Source organism: Protopterus annectens, chromosome 4.part1 (assembly GCF_019279795.1).
Source record: "Protopterus annectens isolate FY-2018-M chromosome 4.part1, PAN1.0, whole genome shotgun sequence".
Lineage (NCBI taxonomy): Eukaryota > Metazoa > Chordata > Ceratodontiformes > Protopteridae > Protopterus > Protopterus annectens.
The window spans coordinates 444,023,932-444,037,726 of record NC_056734.1 but is presented as its reverse complement, the minus strand read 5'-3'; the positions used below and the strand labels follow the sequence as shown (position 1 = coordinate 444,037,726).

Genomic DNA, 13,795 nt, shown 5'->3' with positions numbered 1-13,795 from the left:
GCCAGGGGGCGGGTTTGTTTCTAATTTTAATGGTCCTTTTTGGAGCGTGGAGGTCGAGAATCTGTAGAAATTTACTGTTAAAGTAGATTACTGCTTCCTCTAGGGGTAGACTTTTAAGGGGTGCCCAGTTGCATGCTCTAAGTTCGTTTTTGAAAATATCAGGGTTAAATTTTGTTTTATTCCTCACTGTTCTATAGGTAATTGGATTTTGGATATCAGTCTTGTCTCTGATTATAAAGGTTAGAGCATGGTCGCTTATATCCTCAGGGAGAGTTCCTACTTTATAGCTTAGGTGATGTCTATTTATTAGAATCCAGTCTAGGGTGCTTTCAGTGTTGTTCTGTTTATTGGTCCTTGTGGGGGAGGTAATAGTTTGAGTAAAGCCATGTAAATTAAGATGGGTAGAGGGTTGTTCTGAGGTACAGCTATTCCAATTTATATTAAAGTCTCCGAGTACTATTGTCTCTTGGGGATAGTTGGTTGATAGCCAATTCAGGATATTTTCTAGGTAGTTTGTGTTATTCCCTGGGGGAAGATAGACAGCAATAATATAAATAGATTTATGGTTATTGAGTTGGAGTTTGGAGATAAGTATTTCCTCATTATTAGTTGGAGGGGGCTTAGAGTCAATTGAGGTAACTTGTAGTCCAGACTTGTAAAGTATTGCTATTCCGCCTCCCTTTTTAGCTAATCGATCTTGTCTTAATGTGCTATATCCTGGAGGAGTAAATTCATTGTCTTGTATAGATGGTTTGAGCCAAGTTTCAGTAAGACACAGGATGTCAAATGAGTGTACATCTATGAGAGCATGTATTTGGGCAACTTTGTTATTTATGCTTCTTATATTAAGATGGGCTATTAATAGTGAGTTGGGAGATCTAATAAGGGATTGGGTGGTAGTAGGGGTTGCTATATGGGTAACTGTAGGAAGTGTAGGGCTTGGACCTGGATTAGGTTGGATATCGCCATCTATTATTGATTGGAGTTGGTAGTTAAGTGTGATTTGTAGGACTTTACATGTAAGGAACAGAGATTTCTTGGCTTGAGGCCAGTAGTATTTAATGTGATTTAGTCTGTGGTATTTTGCCGATAGGTAGGTTATTGTGCTAGGTGTGTTTGAATGAGAATGAGTGTAGGCTATGGGAGTTGAGGAGGTTTGCTTTGTGGGGTGGGAAAGGTTTATGTACTGGAGGTGTTCATAGAAAGTAAGTAGATAAAGTATAATAAGAAGATGTGTGATGATGTATGGAAGTAGGAGATTCCGTTTAGGATAGGTAGATAATAGTGGCATAGTGTCAGTGTAGAGATTAGTGGAATGTTAAGATGAATAAGTTGGATAGTGTAGGTGAGTATTGGGTGTGGAGTTTCTGGAACTTAAGGTGTGGTCTCCTATGATTGGTGTTTATTGAAGGGGAGTGGTTTAGATGAATAAATGTAGAAGCAGTGGGGGCGGTGGGAATAGGGACAGGGAGGGAGCGGAGTGAGCCCGTGAGGCTTAACGGAGCGGGATAGAGCCAGTGAAGGAGAAGGGCCCCAGGAACAATCAGTGAAATGCTGACTATTGAGGTAAGGTAAAGATGTGTCCAGAGGAGAGTGTGAAGTTGTAAGAATAGAGGAGTGAGCAGTACTGGGAGAACAGAGAAAAGTTCAGGCCTGCAGTTAGATAATATGTGGATCAGAGCAGTGGGATAGACATGTAGGGCGAGTCCTTAGAAAAGGAGAATAGAAACAAAAATAAATAAGCCTTCCTAGTGTGCTTTAAAGACAGGGAATAGAGGAGGGGAACAAAACTAAGCAGCTTAGTTAACCTGTGGGTAAAGTGATGAGGTGTGGGAGGAGGGGGTAGAATAGAGCGAGTGTACTGGCTGACCTGGCTAGGGAGCAGTCCACAGTTACAAGGCATTAAATAGGTAATGCATCTCACAGATGCATACTAGTCCTGCAAACTAGGCACTGACTGTATAAACTGAACAAATGACTAGAGGGTCACATCCATTATTTATAGCAATGGCATCTGATGGCTAAGAGATAATATTTCTCCTCCACACAAACAAGTTGCTACACATTAAAGTATTCCAAATTTCTCCACAGAAATCACAATGCCAGAAATATTGACAAAAATATCTGGATTATCACTGCCAGCATCACTGTAAAAATAATAACACATTTCAGTGCCTTCAAATCTCAACACGCCATTCCTCAAGTGTCCAGGATACTGCAGAATGTTGCTGTTATATTTGTATTTGTATATCTATTCCTGTCCCTTGTAAAATTTTTGATTTCCTGGTAAATTGCTGAAGATTACAGTCAGTTATTAAAACCAGGCATTAGAAATCCATATTTAGTTTTTTCAAAAAATGCACATGAACTCTCAAAAGGCTTTGTGCTTACATTTAAGTATTCTGAGTTCTCATGACTTCACAACTCTAACATGACATGACTTGAATGGTCAGATCTACTGGAGTACCTCTCACCTCCCAAGGTGCCTGAATTTATTTATTTAGCTATTTTTTATAACAAAGAAGCAATGTATTTCTTTGCTTTAAAAATAAATAAATAAGGAAAGAGCACTCCTACAAGCACGTCACCCTAGTCGACTGCCTAGTTGGCCTGTGTGTATTGCTGACCCTGAGCAATGTGACACCTCTGTGTTCAAGTCTGAGGTTGTGGACTGTTTATATATTTTTCTCAATTTTTTTGCTGTTGTCCCATCTGGCTGGTATTAAGTGTTTTCCTTGCTTATGTGGTCCAGAATTTAATGTTGCCAACTAAATAAATGTTAAATATGTAACTTTCCTTAGGTAGTCAGTTTTACTGATTTTTTTTTTTCTGGGCGACAGTCTTAGGAATAAAGTCCTTCATCTTAATAAATATTGCATTACTCAGTTCAAGCTTTTTATAATGTAGCACAAATATGCTTTTTCACTGCTACAGGCACAAATAAAAATAGGTATCTCAGTTTCATCTCTTTTACTTACTGACTTTATCTGTGTTCGAAATTCCTGTTTAAATTGGTGGTAATTTTAAATAGATTCTGCCCCTTGAAATATAGCAGAAATCATCACTGCTCGATTTTGTTGTCGGTTGAACAATCATATTTGCTAAGAGCTTTCAGTTGCTGGTAGCATGTGCTGGATTTGAGTTTGGTCCTTGTAATTACAAGTCTGTGAATTGTCTGATACTAGCTGCATAGGTTTCCTGTTCAGGTAGTATTCCTGAGCTGAGAAACTAAACAGCAAGTGACTGAAAAATTAGTAGTGTTTCTTCTTAGAGTTACAGAAGGAGACGATAATTTCTGGAATCCTGCTTTTCCACGAACCACTAGTTATCAACATCCATTTGTGTGATTACTAGTTTGCGACTGCTATGCTTTTCCTTAAAAGAAGGAATTGCCAGAGTACTGTGAAACTTTTCTTTCCCAGTAATGTTGACATGTATAAGTAGTGGGGGATGAAGAGTGCAAACCCACATTTGGGGGTGCAGGAGGGCTTGTCTCTCTGCAAAATGTTTTTTATTCATTTTTTTTTAGTTGCAAATGCTGCTTACATTGGGAGTTTTTGGTCATCTGTGATCACAGTTTTGTGAGGTGATCATAAACTAGTAGACAGTTTGTCAGCAAGCCAAATTTTTAGTTATGTCTTGAATTTCCGTTACAATTTATTATGCTTCTTCTTTTGTACAATTAAAGAAAGTAACACATCTCTGAAAATGGCATAAATTTAAGTGAAATCATTTTCAGAACTATGTTGCTTTTTCTAATTAAACTACAGAATTTTCAATGATAAGTATTCAGAGATTTCAATAAATGTATTTAAATCTATAGACTATAAAGGCTAAGACTGAGCTGGAAACAACAGATTGACTTTGTTACCAAACATATTTTCAGCAACATGTATTATTTTGAATATCTCAAAATATTGGGCTACCTCTTTGGTTATTGTAGGTGGGATCCAGTCTTAACTTGTCATGCAGTATCACTTACTCAGCACTTTTTATTGTTTGTGCAATCACTGCATTACCATTGCTTCCTTTATTGTAAACATATTTGAAAAAAAAACAGTTTATTTGTTTTAGTAAACTGAATAAATGCTTCATAATGTGGACTGTTAAGACATGTCCCATAAAACAAATATACAAGAAAATATACCCTAAGTAGGTGAATAGAAGAGATTTTCACATATTTATGGCAAGCGCTCATTTGCTGAAGATTTCATCTACTGAATAGGAGAATTTAGGCATATCTTGAAATTAATATAAAATTTACATGAGTATATCCATTTGCTGTGTTGCCTAATTTATAAGAAGCAAAGCTTATCTTTTTTGAGAACTGATGCTATAGGTTGGGGACCATGGCTAGTGGGAGTATACTTAATGAGAGAAACGTTGACACAGTGTATAGCTGGATGCAAAAATAAATATACAAGCCATGAGTATGACAAAGGGTGTAAAAAATAGCAATACACCATGCATATTTCATTTTGCAACAACCTTGATGTAATTAATTACAGGCCTAATTTCTTTTATAGGGACTATTGGCTATAGAAAAAATTCATGTGATCACTCGGTTTCTCCCAGTTGTGTTGAATCAGCTATTTCGAATTCTCGTACAGAGTGATGATGAAGAAGTTTCTACTGAGACAAGCAGGTAGAAGATATATTTTACTGTATTCTTTTTTTTTATTCATAACAACATGCCCTTTTCTGATGTTTGATAACATAGAGTTACTAGGAAATTAAGCATTCACTTTTAATGCTTGTAAGGCTGTTATTTTAATGTGTAGTACTATAAATGTTTATAGCATTCTGGAGTTTTTTTCTATAAAAGAGACTAGAATGCTAACCTACTCCATGAATTATACATTCTGATGCTAAAACCTTATGAAATCCGTAATGCGGGTTGGTAAATTTAGTGAATGATTAAGATCAAGTCCTAATTCCTCAAAGTCAGATGAATACTGTTTAAAGGGTAGTTTTATCTCAAAGCAGCTAACCTAATGGAAACTAAAATTCTGATTTATCAGCTGATTGCAGTCTCTGCAGACTCCGCATGTTCTTCCTGTGTTCTCATGACTTTCCACTGAAATTTGTGGTTTCATTGCATATTCTTGAGGAATTCTGACAGGTTAGTGATACAAATGTGCCCCTAGGTGTGTGTGTGTGTGTGTGGGGGGGGGGTATATGCACCTCATGATAAAGTGGTGTCCTGCCTGAGACTGTTTTATGCATTATGCCGATTGCTTGCTGGGTTAGTCATCAGTTTTTCACACTTCTGATATTAGAATGAAATACAGTTATATAACATGAATGTATGGCTCTCTCCAAAGTACAAAATACATTGTTTTTCTGTGAGATACAATGATCATGGAGTTGATGTATTAAGTAACTGTCGTATGAGATCATAGCAAGTGGAAAAAAATTCTAAGCTTGTTTCCTGCCTTTCCTGTAACTTGTCTAGTCCAGATACAGATTTGCTGCAACCAGGACTGTTTGTAAGCTTCTGAGCCCCCAAAGCCTTTCTGTGTTGGAGGAAGCCTTCTAGCTTATCAGTGAGAGTGGTAAGCACTAGGTAGCCTATCTACCACGAGAGTGGTTTCTGGCCCAGAAATTGTAGTTTATTGGCCGTTTGGGCAGTTTTTCCATCTCTTTCAAGTTTCTGGTTTAAAAGCCTGAATTTGCATTTGTTTCCCACCTTTCTTGTAACTAGTCTAGTCCAGATACAGATTTGCTGTATCCAGGACTGTTTGTAAGGTTCTGAGCCACCCAAGCCTTTCTGTGTTGGAAGGAAGCATTCTAGCTTATCAGTGGGAGTGGTAAGCACTAGGTAGCTATCTTCCACAAGATCCAGGTACAGATTCTTAGTTTTAGCACTTGAATTTGCTTATTCATGCTCAGCACTTGTTCAGAACTTATTGTTAGCACTAAATAAGCTACAAATTACTATAGCACTCAACCTTCCTCTTTACCTAGAGGACAACAGTTTTTGTACTTACTTTCCTCACTTGCTTAGAGAAAAACAGCTTTCATACTCACTTTCCTCACTTGTCTAGAGGAAAGTAGTTTTTTTTTATTCAGGCATATCCAAGGGACAGCTCCCAGTGTTCTCTCCTGTCTATCTGATTAATCTGGGCATCTTGAAGCAATGTAGCAAATGCCTCATGTACACAGACAACCCTCTCTTCCTACCACCCAACACCACAAATTGTGAGAGATGCACTTATCTAGCCAAACTGGAGGTAAAGCTCTCTCCAACCAAGACTGAAGTTGACAGTCAAGAGGAGAAGGTAAACACTTGCACCACACCACATTAATCACATAGTCCCACTAAACCTACACCACCAAAATCCACACATAAAGACACAAAAACATTTGCAGAGGCTCTCAATAATAATCTGCTCAAGCAACAGAGACCTCCAAAGCAAAAACACAAGCAACCTCCACCCCCCAACACAACCCAAATGACATATAGCTCACAGACTCAGTGTGCCAATAAACCACAGCCCATAAGGCAAAACAACGTACCCAACACACTAGTCATAGGTGATTCTATAGTCAGGCACACTGATGTCCCACTCACCGGGCTAAACAAGGAGAAGGTTACTGTCAGAGGCCTGTTGGGTGCTAGGATCCACCACATAACCCGCACACTCAGGTCACTCCACAACAAGTACAAATATGGCTCTGTCATTGTCCATATTGGTGTGAATGACCTGAGACGTACCTCCCTGGACTACATGAAAAGAGACATGGAAGAGCTCTCTGATCTTGTAGCTCAGGCAGATATGACTCTAGCCCTGAGTAGCATCCTGCCATCCCCCAGAATGATACCGCAGTACAAGGACAAAATGATTGATTTCAACAATTAGCTAAGCTTCTGGTGTCATTCTAAGGGGTCCAGTATCTGTCTGCCTGGGATGAAATGGTCGACAGACCATGATGCTTTGCCAGAGATGGCCTGCACCTGTTGCCCCTGGGATTCTGGATACTGGCTAAGGCTCTGGCCGCCCCTATAGTGCATATTTTAGGCAAGGTTCAAATGACAAATTCACCACCGTAACAGGAACAGGCAAGCAAAAACTGAGGGTAATGCTACTCAATGCTAGAATTCTAAATCTCAAAATGCACTTACTCAAGGCACTCCTTAAAAAGGATAACATCGATATCTGTGCAGTGACTGATAACTAATTCAAGGATCTAGAGAGCACCCCTGCATTACCAGGCTATAACTCATACCACACGTTTCAGCCATCTAACCTAGACCAGAACACCAAAGGCAGAGGTGTGTCTATATTCATTAAAGATATTCACACCTCCAGGCTAGTTGCGCAGCATAATGCATCCGGGGTTATCCAAGTGCAACTAACTCTGGGCAAAACTGCAATCCAAATTGTAGCTTGCTACAGATCCCCCACCATGCCCCAGGATTCCCACTCCTCTTTTCTTGATATACTGGAAAATATTAGGGTTCAACCAAACACCCTAATAATGGGCAATTTCAACTACCCCACCATTAACTGGAAAACTACTCATGTACCAACTCCTTCGTTCAAGCGCTTCCTGGAATACCTAAATTCCACTGCCCTGAATCAACTTATCCACACCACCACCTCCTCTTTTTTTGATATACTGGAAAATATTAGGGTTCAACTAAATACCCTAATAATGGGCAATTTCAACTACCCCACCATTAACTTGGAAAACTACTCATGTACCAACTCCTTCGTTCAACGCTTTCTGGATTTCATAAATTCCAGTGCCCTGAATCAACTTATCCACACCCCCCAACAGGGGCAACAATATCCTAGACCTAGTCATTACCAACATAAGTGACCGGTGTTCCACATCTGAAATCAACTCCTAGTTGATCCGATCCGACCATAAGCTAATCACCCTAGGTATCTGCATCCCGCCCTCACCCACCATTAAGGAAACCACGGTAAAGAATTTCTCCAAAGCCAACTTCATGCTTCTTAAGACAGAAGTGGTGGACTTCATGACACCCATGCAGATGGCCAATACAGTTACAACTGCTGAATCCTACACAATTGCACTCTATAAGCACTTACACGAGTGCATGGGTTGTGCTATCCCAAACAGAACCAAGACGCTATTCTCCAAAAAAAGGAAGTCAATCTGGTGGTCCCCTGCCATAAAAAACTCTACAACAGAAGGAAGAAACTGTTGCAAAAGAGAGTAAAATCCCATGAGTGGAGGAGCTCCCTGGTCAGCCTCAGTAAGAAGCTGAGATCCTTTATAAGATCCTCCAAAGCTAGCTATGAAAATAAAATTGCCACTGATTCTAAGGGCAGCCACAAAGTATTCTATAACTATGTCAAGAATCTCAGTGGCAACACCCAGATCTGCTCTGATTTACAGCACAATGGCACGAAAATTACAGAACCAACTGATACTGCCAACATCCTGGCAGATAGGTTCAGTGTTAACTTTACCCCCCTTTTACCCCCAAAAGGGCCCATATCTATACAAAAAGAATGCAGAGTCCCTGTAATCATATCTATGCAGGTAAAAGCTGCACTCTCTAAAACCAAAAACACAACCTCCATGGGACCGGACAACATCCCAGGCTGCGTTTTACACAAACTTCAGAACGAACTGGCTCCCCACCTAAGTACCATGTTCAGTCATAGTCTCACATCAGACTTTGTGCCCACTGAATGGAGCACAGCAACAGTTATCCCACTCCACAAAGAGGGAGCCATCACTGATCCTGGGAACTATTGCCCTATTAGCCTGACGAGCCTGGACTGCAAGGCCACGGAATGTATCATCGTGGAACTCATAAACAAAGACAATGGCAACCTCCAAACTCTGGACCCCACCCAGTTCGAGTTTGTGAAAGGCAGATCATGCCTTCTGAACCTGATCGACTTCTTTGAGGCAGTCACCATAGCCATAGATGAGGGTAAGGTGGTTCACACAGCCTATCTTGACCTCGCCAAGGCTTTCAACACCATCCCCCATTCTGGAATTATAGCTAAACTCACTAAACTAGGTATAAATCCCTACGTCACAAGATAGGGTGCCAACTGGCTCACTGACAGAACTCACAATATAAAAGTTGCAAACTCCAAATCTGACTTTCAAACCAGTGACAAGTGGAGTACCACAGGGTTCAGTCCTGGGACCTCTCCTGTTTGATATCTACTTCTCTTAAGTACAGGCTAACACAGAAGGCCTCGGGCTAATGATGTTCACAGATGACTGCAAACTAGGAGCCATAGTCGAGTCCTCAAATGATGTGGGCATCCTACAGAAGGGCCTCACTGAGACAGATGCCTGTTGTCAGAGGCATGGCCTCAAGCTCAAACCCAAAAAGTGCATTGTCATCCCCTTTGGTAAAAACTCTATACCCATGAACTACCACATAAACAGCAGTCTACTTAATGCCAAATGTGTGATAAGAGACCTTGGGACTCAGGTGGACAGTAGTCTCTCCTTTGATAATCACATCGCTACAGTACTCAGGAAATCCTTCTATGTGGCACACATCATCACAAAAGGGTTCTCATCCAGGAAAAAAAGAGGTCATTGTTTCCCAATACTCAGTACTCATTTGACCCATTACAGAGTACAACACCCCTTTTGGAATGTACCTCACAAGACATCTGCAGCAGCTGGGAAGGCCACAGAGGTACCTCACAAAGAGGATTACTGGCCTCAAATAGATGCCCTACACTGACCATCTCAAAAAAACTCCAGCTTTACTCTGTAGCATATCGCCTACTCTGAGGAGATCTCTGCCTAACATATAAAGCTATGTTAAACCCAGAGCTGTTGGACATGCTACACCTAAAGAAATCACAATCCCTCCCAGCTACATGCTCTAGGGACATAAACCTTGTCACAACAATAAACAGGACATGCTGGAGGGATAGATTCCTGTCCCACAGACTTCCTATAATCTGGAACAAGCTACCCTTCTATGTTGAGCAAAGTTCCTCATTAACACTCTTTAAGAAAAATCTTGATGAGTGGATGGGAAATAGGAAATACACCCCGGGGATCACTTCTGTGGCTCTGCTCGACAGGGGCACAGGAAATTAAATTTCTTGGGTGGCGTAAGCCAGGGAACCTTGTTGGCTAGGCTTACTTAAGCCCTTGGGCCGATAGCCTAGTACCTACCTATGAACCTATGAGAATCTAAGACCTTACCATTCAGAGAGAAAAATATATATATATTTTCTGTGCTACCCATGACAGTATATCAGAAAAATGCTTCCAGACAGATATATTCTGTCACATCAGGAAGCTTAATAAGTAACGCATAGAGACAAGCGATGTGAGATCAATATTGAAACTAAATTCTCTAGAACATTGCATCTAGGTCATTAGCATTTAGAGATGTAGGACCCATATCTATCATTCTTCTTTTTAATTAATAATTGTGCCTGTACTATATATCTGTGAGGCAATGTACATTTTATTACACTGCTAATTGTAAATTAACCTTACCACTGTACTTACGGTGCATGTTGCCAACTGTTTTATATCAAACGTATCTTTTCAACATATTCAAAACACTTTTCATTTAATGTATCTTTTTTGTTCTTACAAACATGTTTAACTCAGTAGCACTCATATATTTATATGTGGTTTCTACATCAATTATCCATATCTGAAGAATTTAAGAAGACTGTTTACAATGGACATCTGATCTTGGTTTTGGGGCAGTTCATGTGACATAGCAGCTTCATTTGGAGACCTAACCTTAGGAATCTGTTTGTAACTCTCATTGTTGCAGTTTTCTCTTGCAATAGGACAGATTAAGACACTTATTGTCTAGTACAAATGTCTGTTATTTCTTCTGTACAGTGTGCCATATTTTCCATATGTAAAGTGGGATCTCGTTTCAGCTCCCTTACAAAGTACTTCATCTTTAGGCTGTGGACTTTTTTGTGCTTTTGAACTTTTACTGTATTCCCACCTTATATTTTTAGCTGTCTTCTATAGCTTTTGTTAGCATTTCTTTTACTTTATGCAGATTTCTAGGTTTTAGCAATGTAGCTGAAGTAGGAAGTATGCTAATCACCTTCTGCACATCATCAATAGCTGAGCAACAGAGAGCAGGAATCCTTCAGCGGAGTGTTCCTATATTTCAGAATAACAATCTGCAAAAGCTTCTCTTGCAGATGTTTTTCAATGGATGTTTCACTGTTGGGGTCATTTTTTTCCACCTGCCCACTGAACTAAGGATAGTGTGGAGTGGGTGTTACATCTCTGAATTCCCATTCATGGACAAATCTTCTGATTTCTTTAGTTGAATCTTGTCAGCTGTTACCAGATATAATATCAGGTATCCTTTGTATCAAGAATATAGATTTTAATGCATTCACCACATGAGCACTTGTATCTGAAAGTTTGATCAGGGAATGTGGAATAATAATGCACACAGGTGATATACATAGTTCCTGTGAAGTGGAATAAATCAATACATATGTGTGTTCTTGGTTGGACTGAACTGGGCATGCTGATATCCCTCTCTCTAGATTATTATGGTATGCACTTAATACGGCACAACTCTAGAGTAGTCACTCTGTTATAGTTGTCATTCCTGGCCAAAACATTGTATCTATTGCTCCTTCTTTGCTTTTTTAACATTCCCAGATGTGATTCATGTGTCCTTTCAAGCTTTTGTTTTCTTAGAGTTGAACACAAACCCTGAACTCAGCATCTTTGCTGATGCATTTTTTCTCAGAACAGCCTTTCACTGTGATTTTCTGGGGGGGTGGTCTGTGTGATGTGCCCAGTGTCTCTGCCCTCCTGCACCCATATGATCCTTTCATTCTTCGACTGAGGTGAAATCCTCCATGCCCATTTATCACAAAGTGAAAGCAGGAATGGAATGATATGGAGAGGGTCAGTCTGCTGATCCTGTAGACTGTCCTATCCTCGCTGCACCAGCAGGCTGCATGCTTCACAGTTGCTGCTCTCAGGAAGGGCATGCATATTGTTGCACGTGGCCAAGCTCCTGCATAAGTGGCACATCTCTATGCAACATGGACATACACTTCTTGCTAGAAATGATACACATGCACTCCTGCAAGTTCCCCCAGTATAGCAAGTGGATCTGCCTGCCTCCCGCCAGGATGGATGAACTGGCACTGAATGTTCACACTCATCCTCCCACTCCCTGTCCCACTCCATCTAGTGCCCATGCCACTTATTGAACACAAGTTATCCGGGGCAGATTCAGGACTTTAGATATCCATGCCACACGGCCACACTGATTTTCTTTTCTGTAGAAAAGACCTGTGAAACCTTTAGATTCCAATTAAATTATAAGTTCTAAAGCCAGAACATTAGAAATCTTTTGCACCAAAAGATTTGTGACAGTGTTTTTATTTAGTGTTTTCTTATTTAGAGGTTTATTGGGTGTTTTCTGCTTTTTTAGAATGCAAGCAGAAACCTATAAGGAGCCCCAATCTTCAAACTGATATGATCTGCTTAGGCAGTAGTAATCAAAAGCTTGCAGAAGAATATGTAATGCAAGATGTAAACTTTGTAGCATATATTTTTTAATGTTTGCAATCATTGTGGAATAGCTGTGTGCTATATTCTAGCATCCAGTTAGCAGTACCTATGGCATTATATGAAAGTAGGTACTGGGGCTATTAATAACAATATGGTAAGCTGCTATGAGCCACAAGACAGTACATTATTCTTCTTACTCTGTTCAGAACAAGGAGAACTTCTGCAACTATGGGCTCTAGTTGTAATTTGTAAACATGCTGTGAAAAGCGTAGGGCTAGTACACAGAAATAAGTCCTGTGCAAGTTTTGTATGAATTGTATGTAAGTGGGTAATAAAGCATGCATAGTGCAAGCTGCACAACTGAGGGACAGGAATACAGACCACCAGAGCCATCACCAGGAATTGTTGCATTGCAAAAACTGCAGGATTCTAATGCAGAAGAAACCAATGCTCAACCATGCAAACACTGATGGCAGTATCACAGAAGTTCTACAACTGCCATCTTGAAAGGCACTCAGTGATGTAGCACACCACATATGTGCTGCCTTGATATATGTGAGCTTCTCATATCATAGTGAGGAGCTTGGAACCCTGATACTGAGACAGGCATGTCTTTTGCATCTTCCAGTCCAAACCCATGTCCAACTTGACTTGAATAGCTTCAGAAACATTAAATGGTGTGTTAAGTGGGATTCCAGCCATAAATGGCAGCTTCCAAGGGTTACCAGGTAGTGACAGGAGGAACAATTCACAAGGAGTGGGATTGTAATACAGATGGATGCATTATTAAAAATAATGTAAACAGTTTGTGGCTGCCTCTCACCCATACGAGTCCATGCAGATAGATCATCACTTTCTTCTAACAGAGTACATTTTGTCCTCCGTGTTCTGTCACTTGTGCACATGCACACACACACATGCATACCCACCTTTGCCACTCATTGAAAGGGATTATACATATGTGAGACCAGTAGTGGCACGATAAATAAATGTTCAGTTTGAAGTGCCGTCTAATATATATATATATATATATATATATATATATATATATATATATATATATATGTATATATATATATATATATATATATTCAGATACATAGTTTATTGCTGGTTATGTAGCATTTTTCTGCTCAACAAAATGTTTTGAAACCAGCATGTTGTTGTAACTTTTTTTGCACTTTTCCCATTTTGTTCTGAATTCCAGAGACTTATCTTCTGAATGATGAGGAATTATTTTACTGGCCAGTATATCTATCAGAGCCTGTTGCATCCTGTGTGTACATTATAATACAACGGTACAGTA

At 39.8% G+C, this 13,795-nt stretch overlaps 1 protein-coding gene across 7 annotated transcripts in view; it reads left to right on the top strand.

Annotated features, from left to right (window-relative positions):
- The window catches only part of DOCK10 (dedicator of cytokinesis 10), a 2,344,342-nt gene that overhangs the window by 1,533,129 nt on the left and 797,418 nt on the right, over positions 1–13,795 (top strand). For all 7 annotated transcript variants that reach the window (XM_044070265.1, XM_044070268.1, XM_044070269.1 and 4 more), the window contains exon 24: positions 4,527–4,645. In XM_044070265.1, coding sequence (XP_043926200.1) covers positions 4,527–4,645 — 119 coding nt within the window. The remainder of the gene's footprint in view (positions 1–4,526; positions 4,646–13,795) is intronic.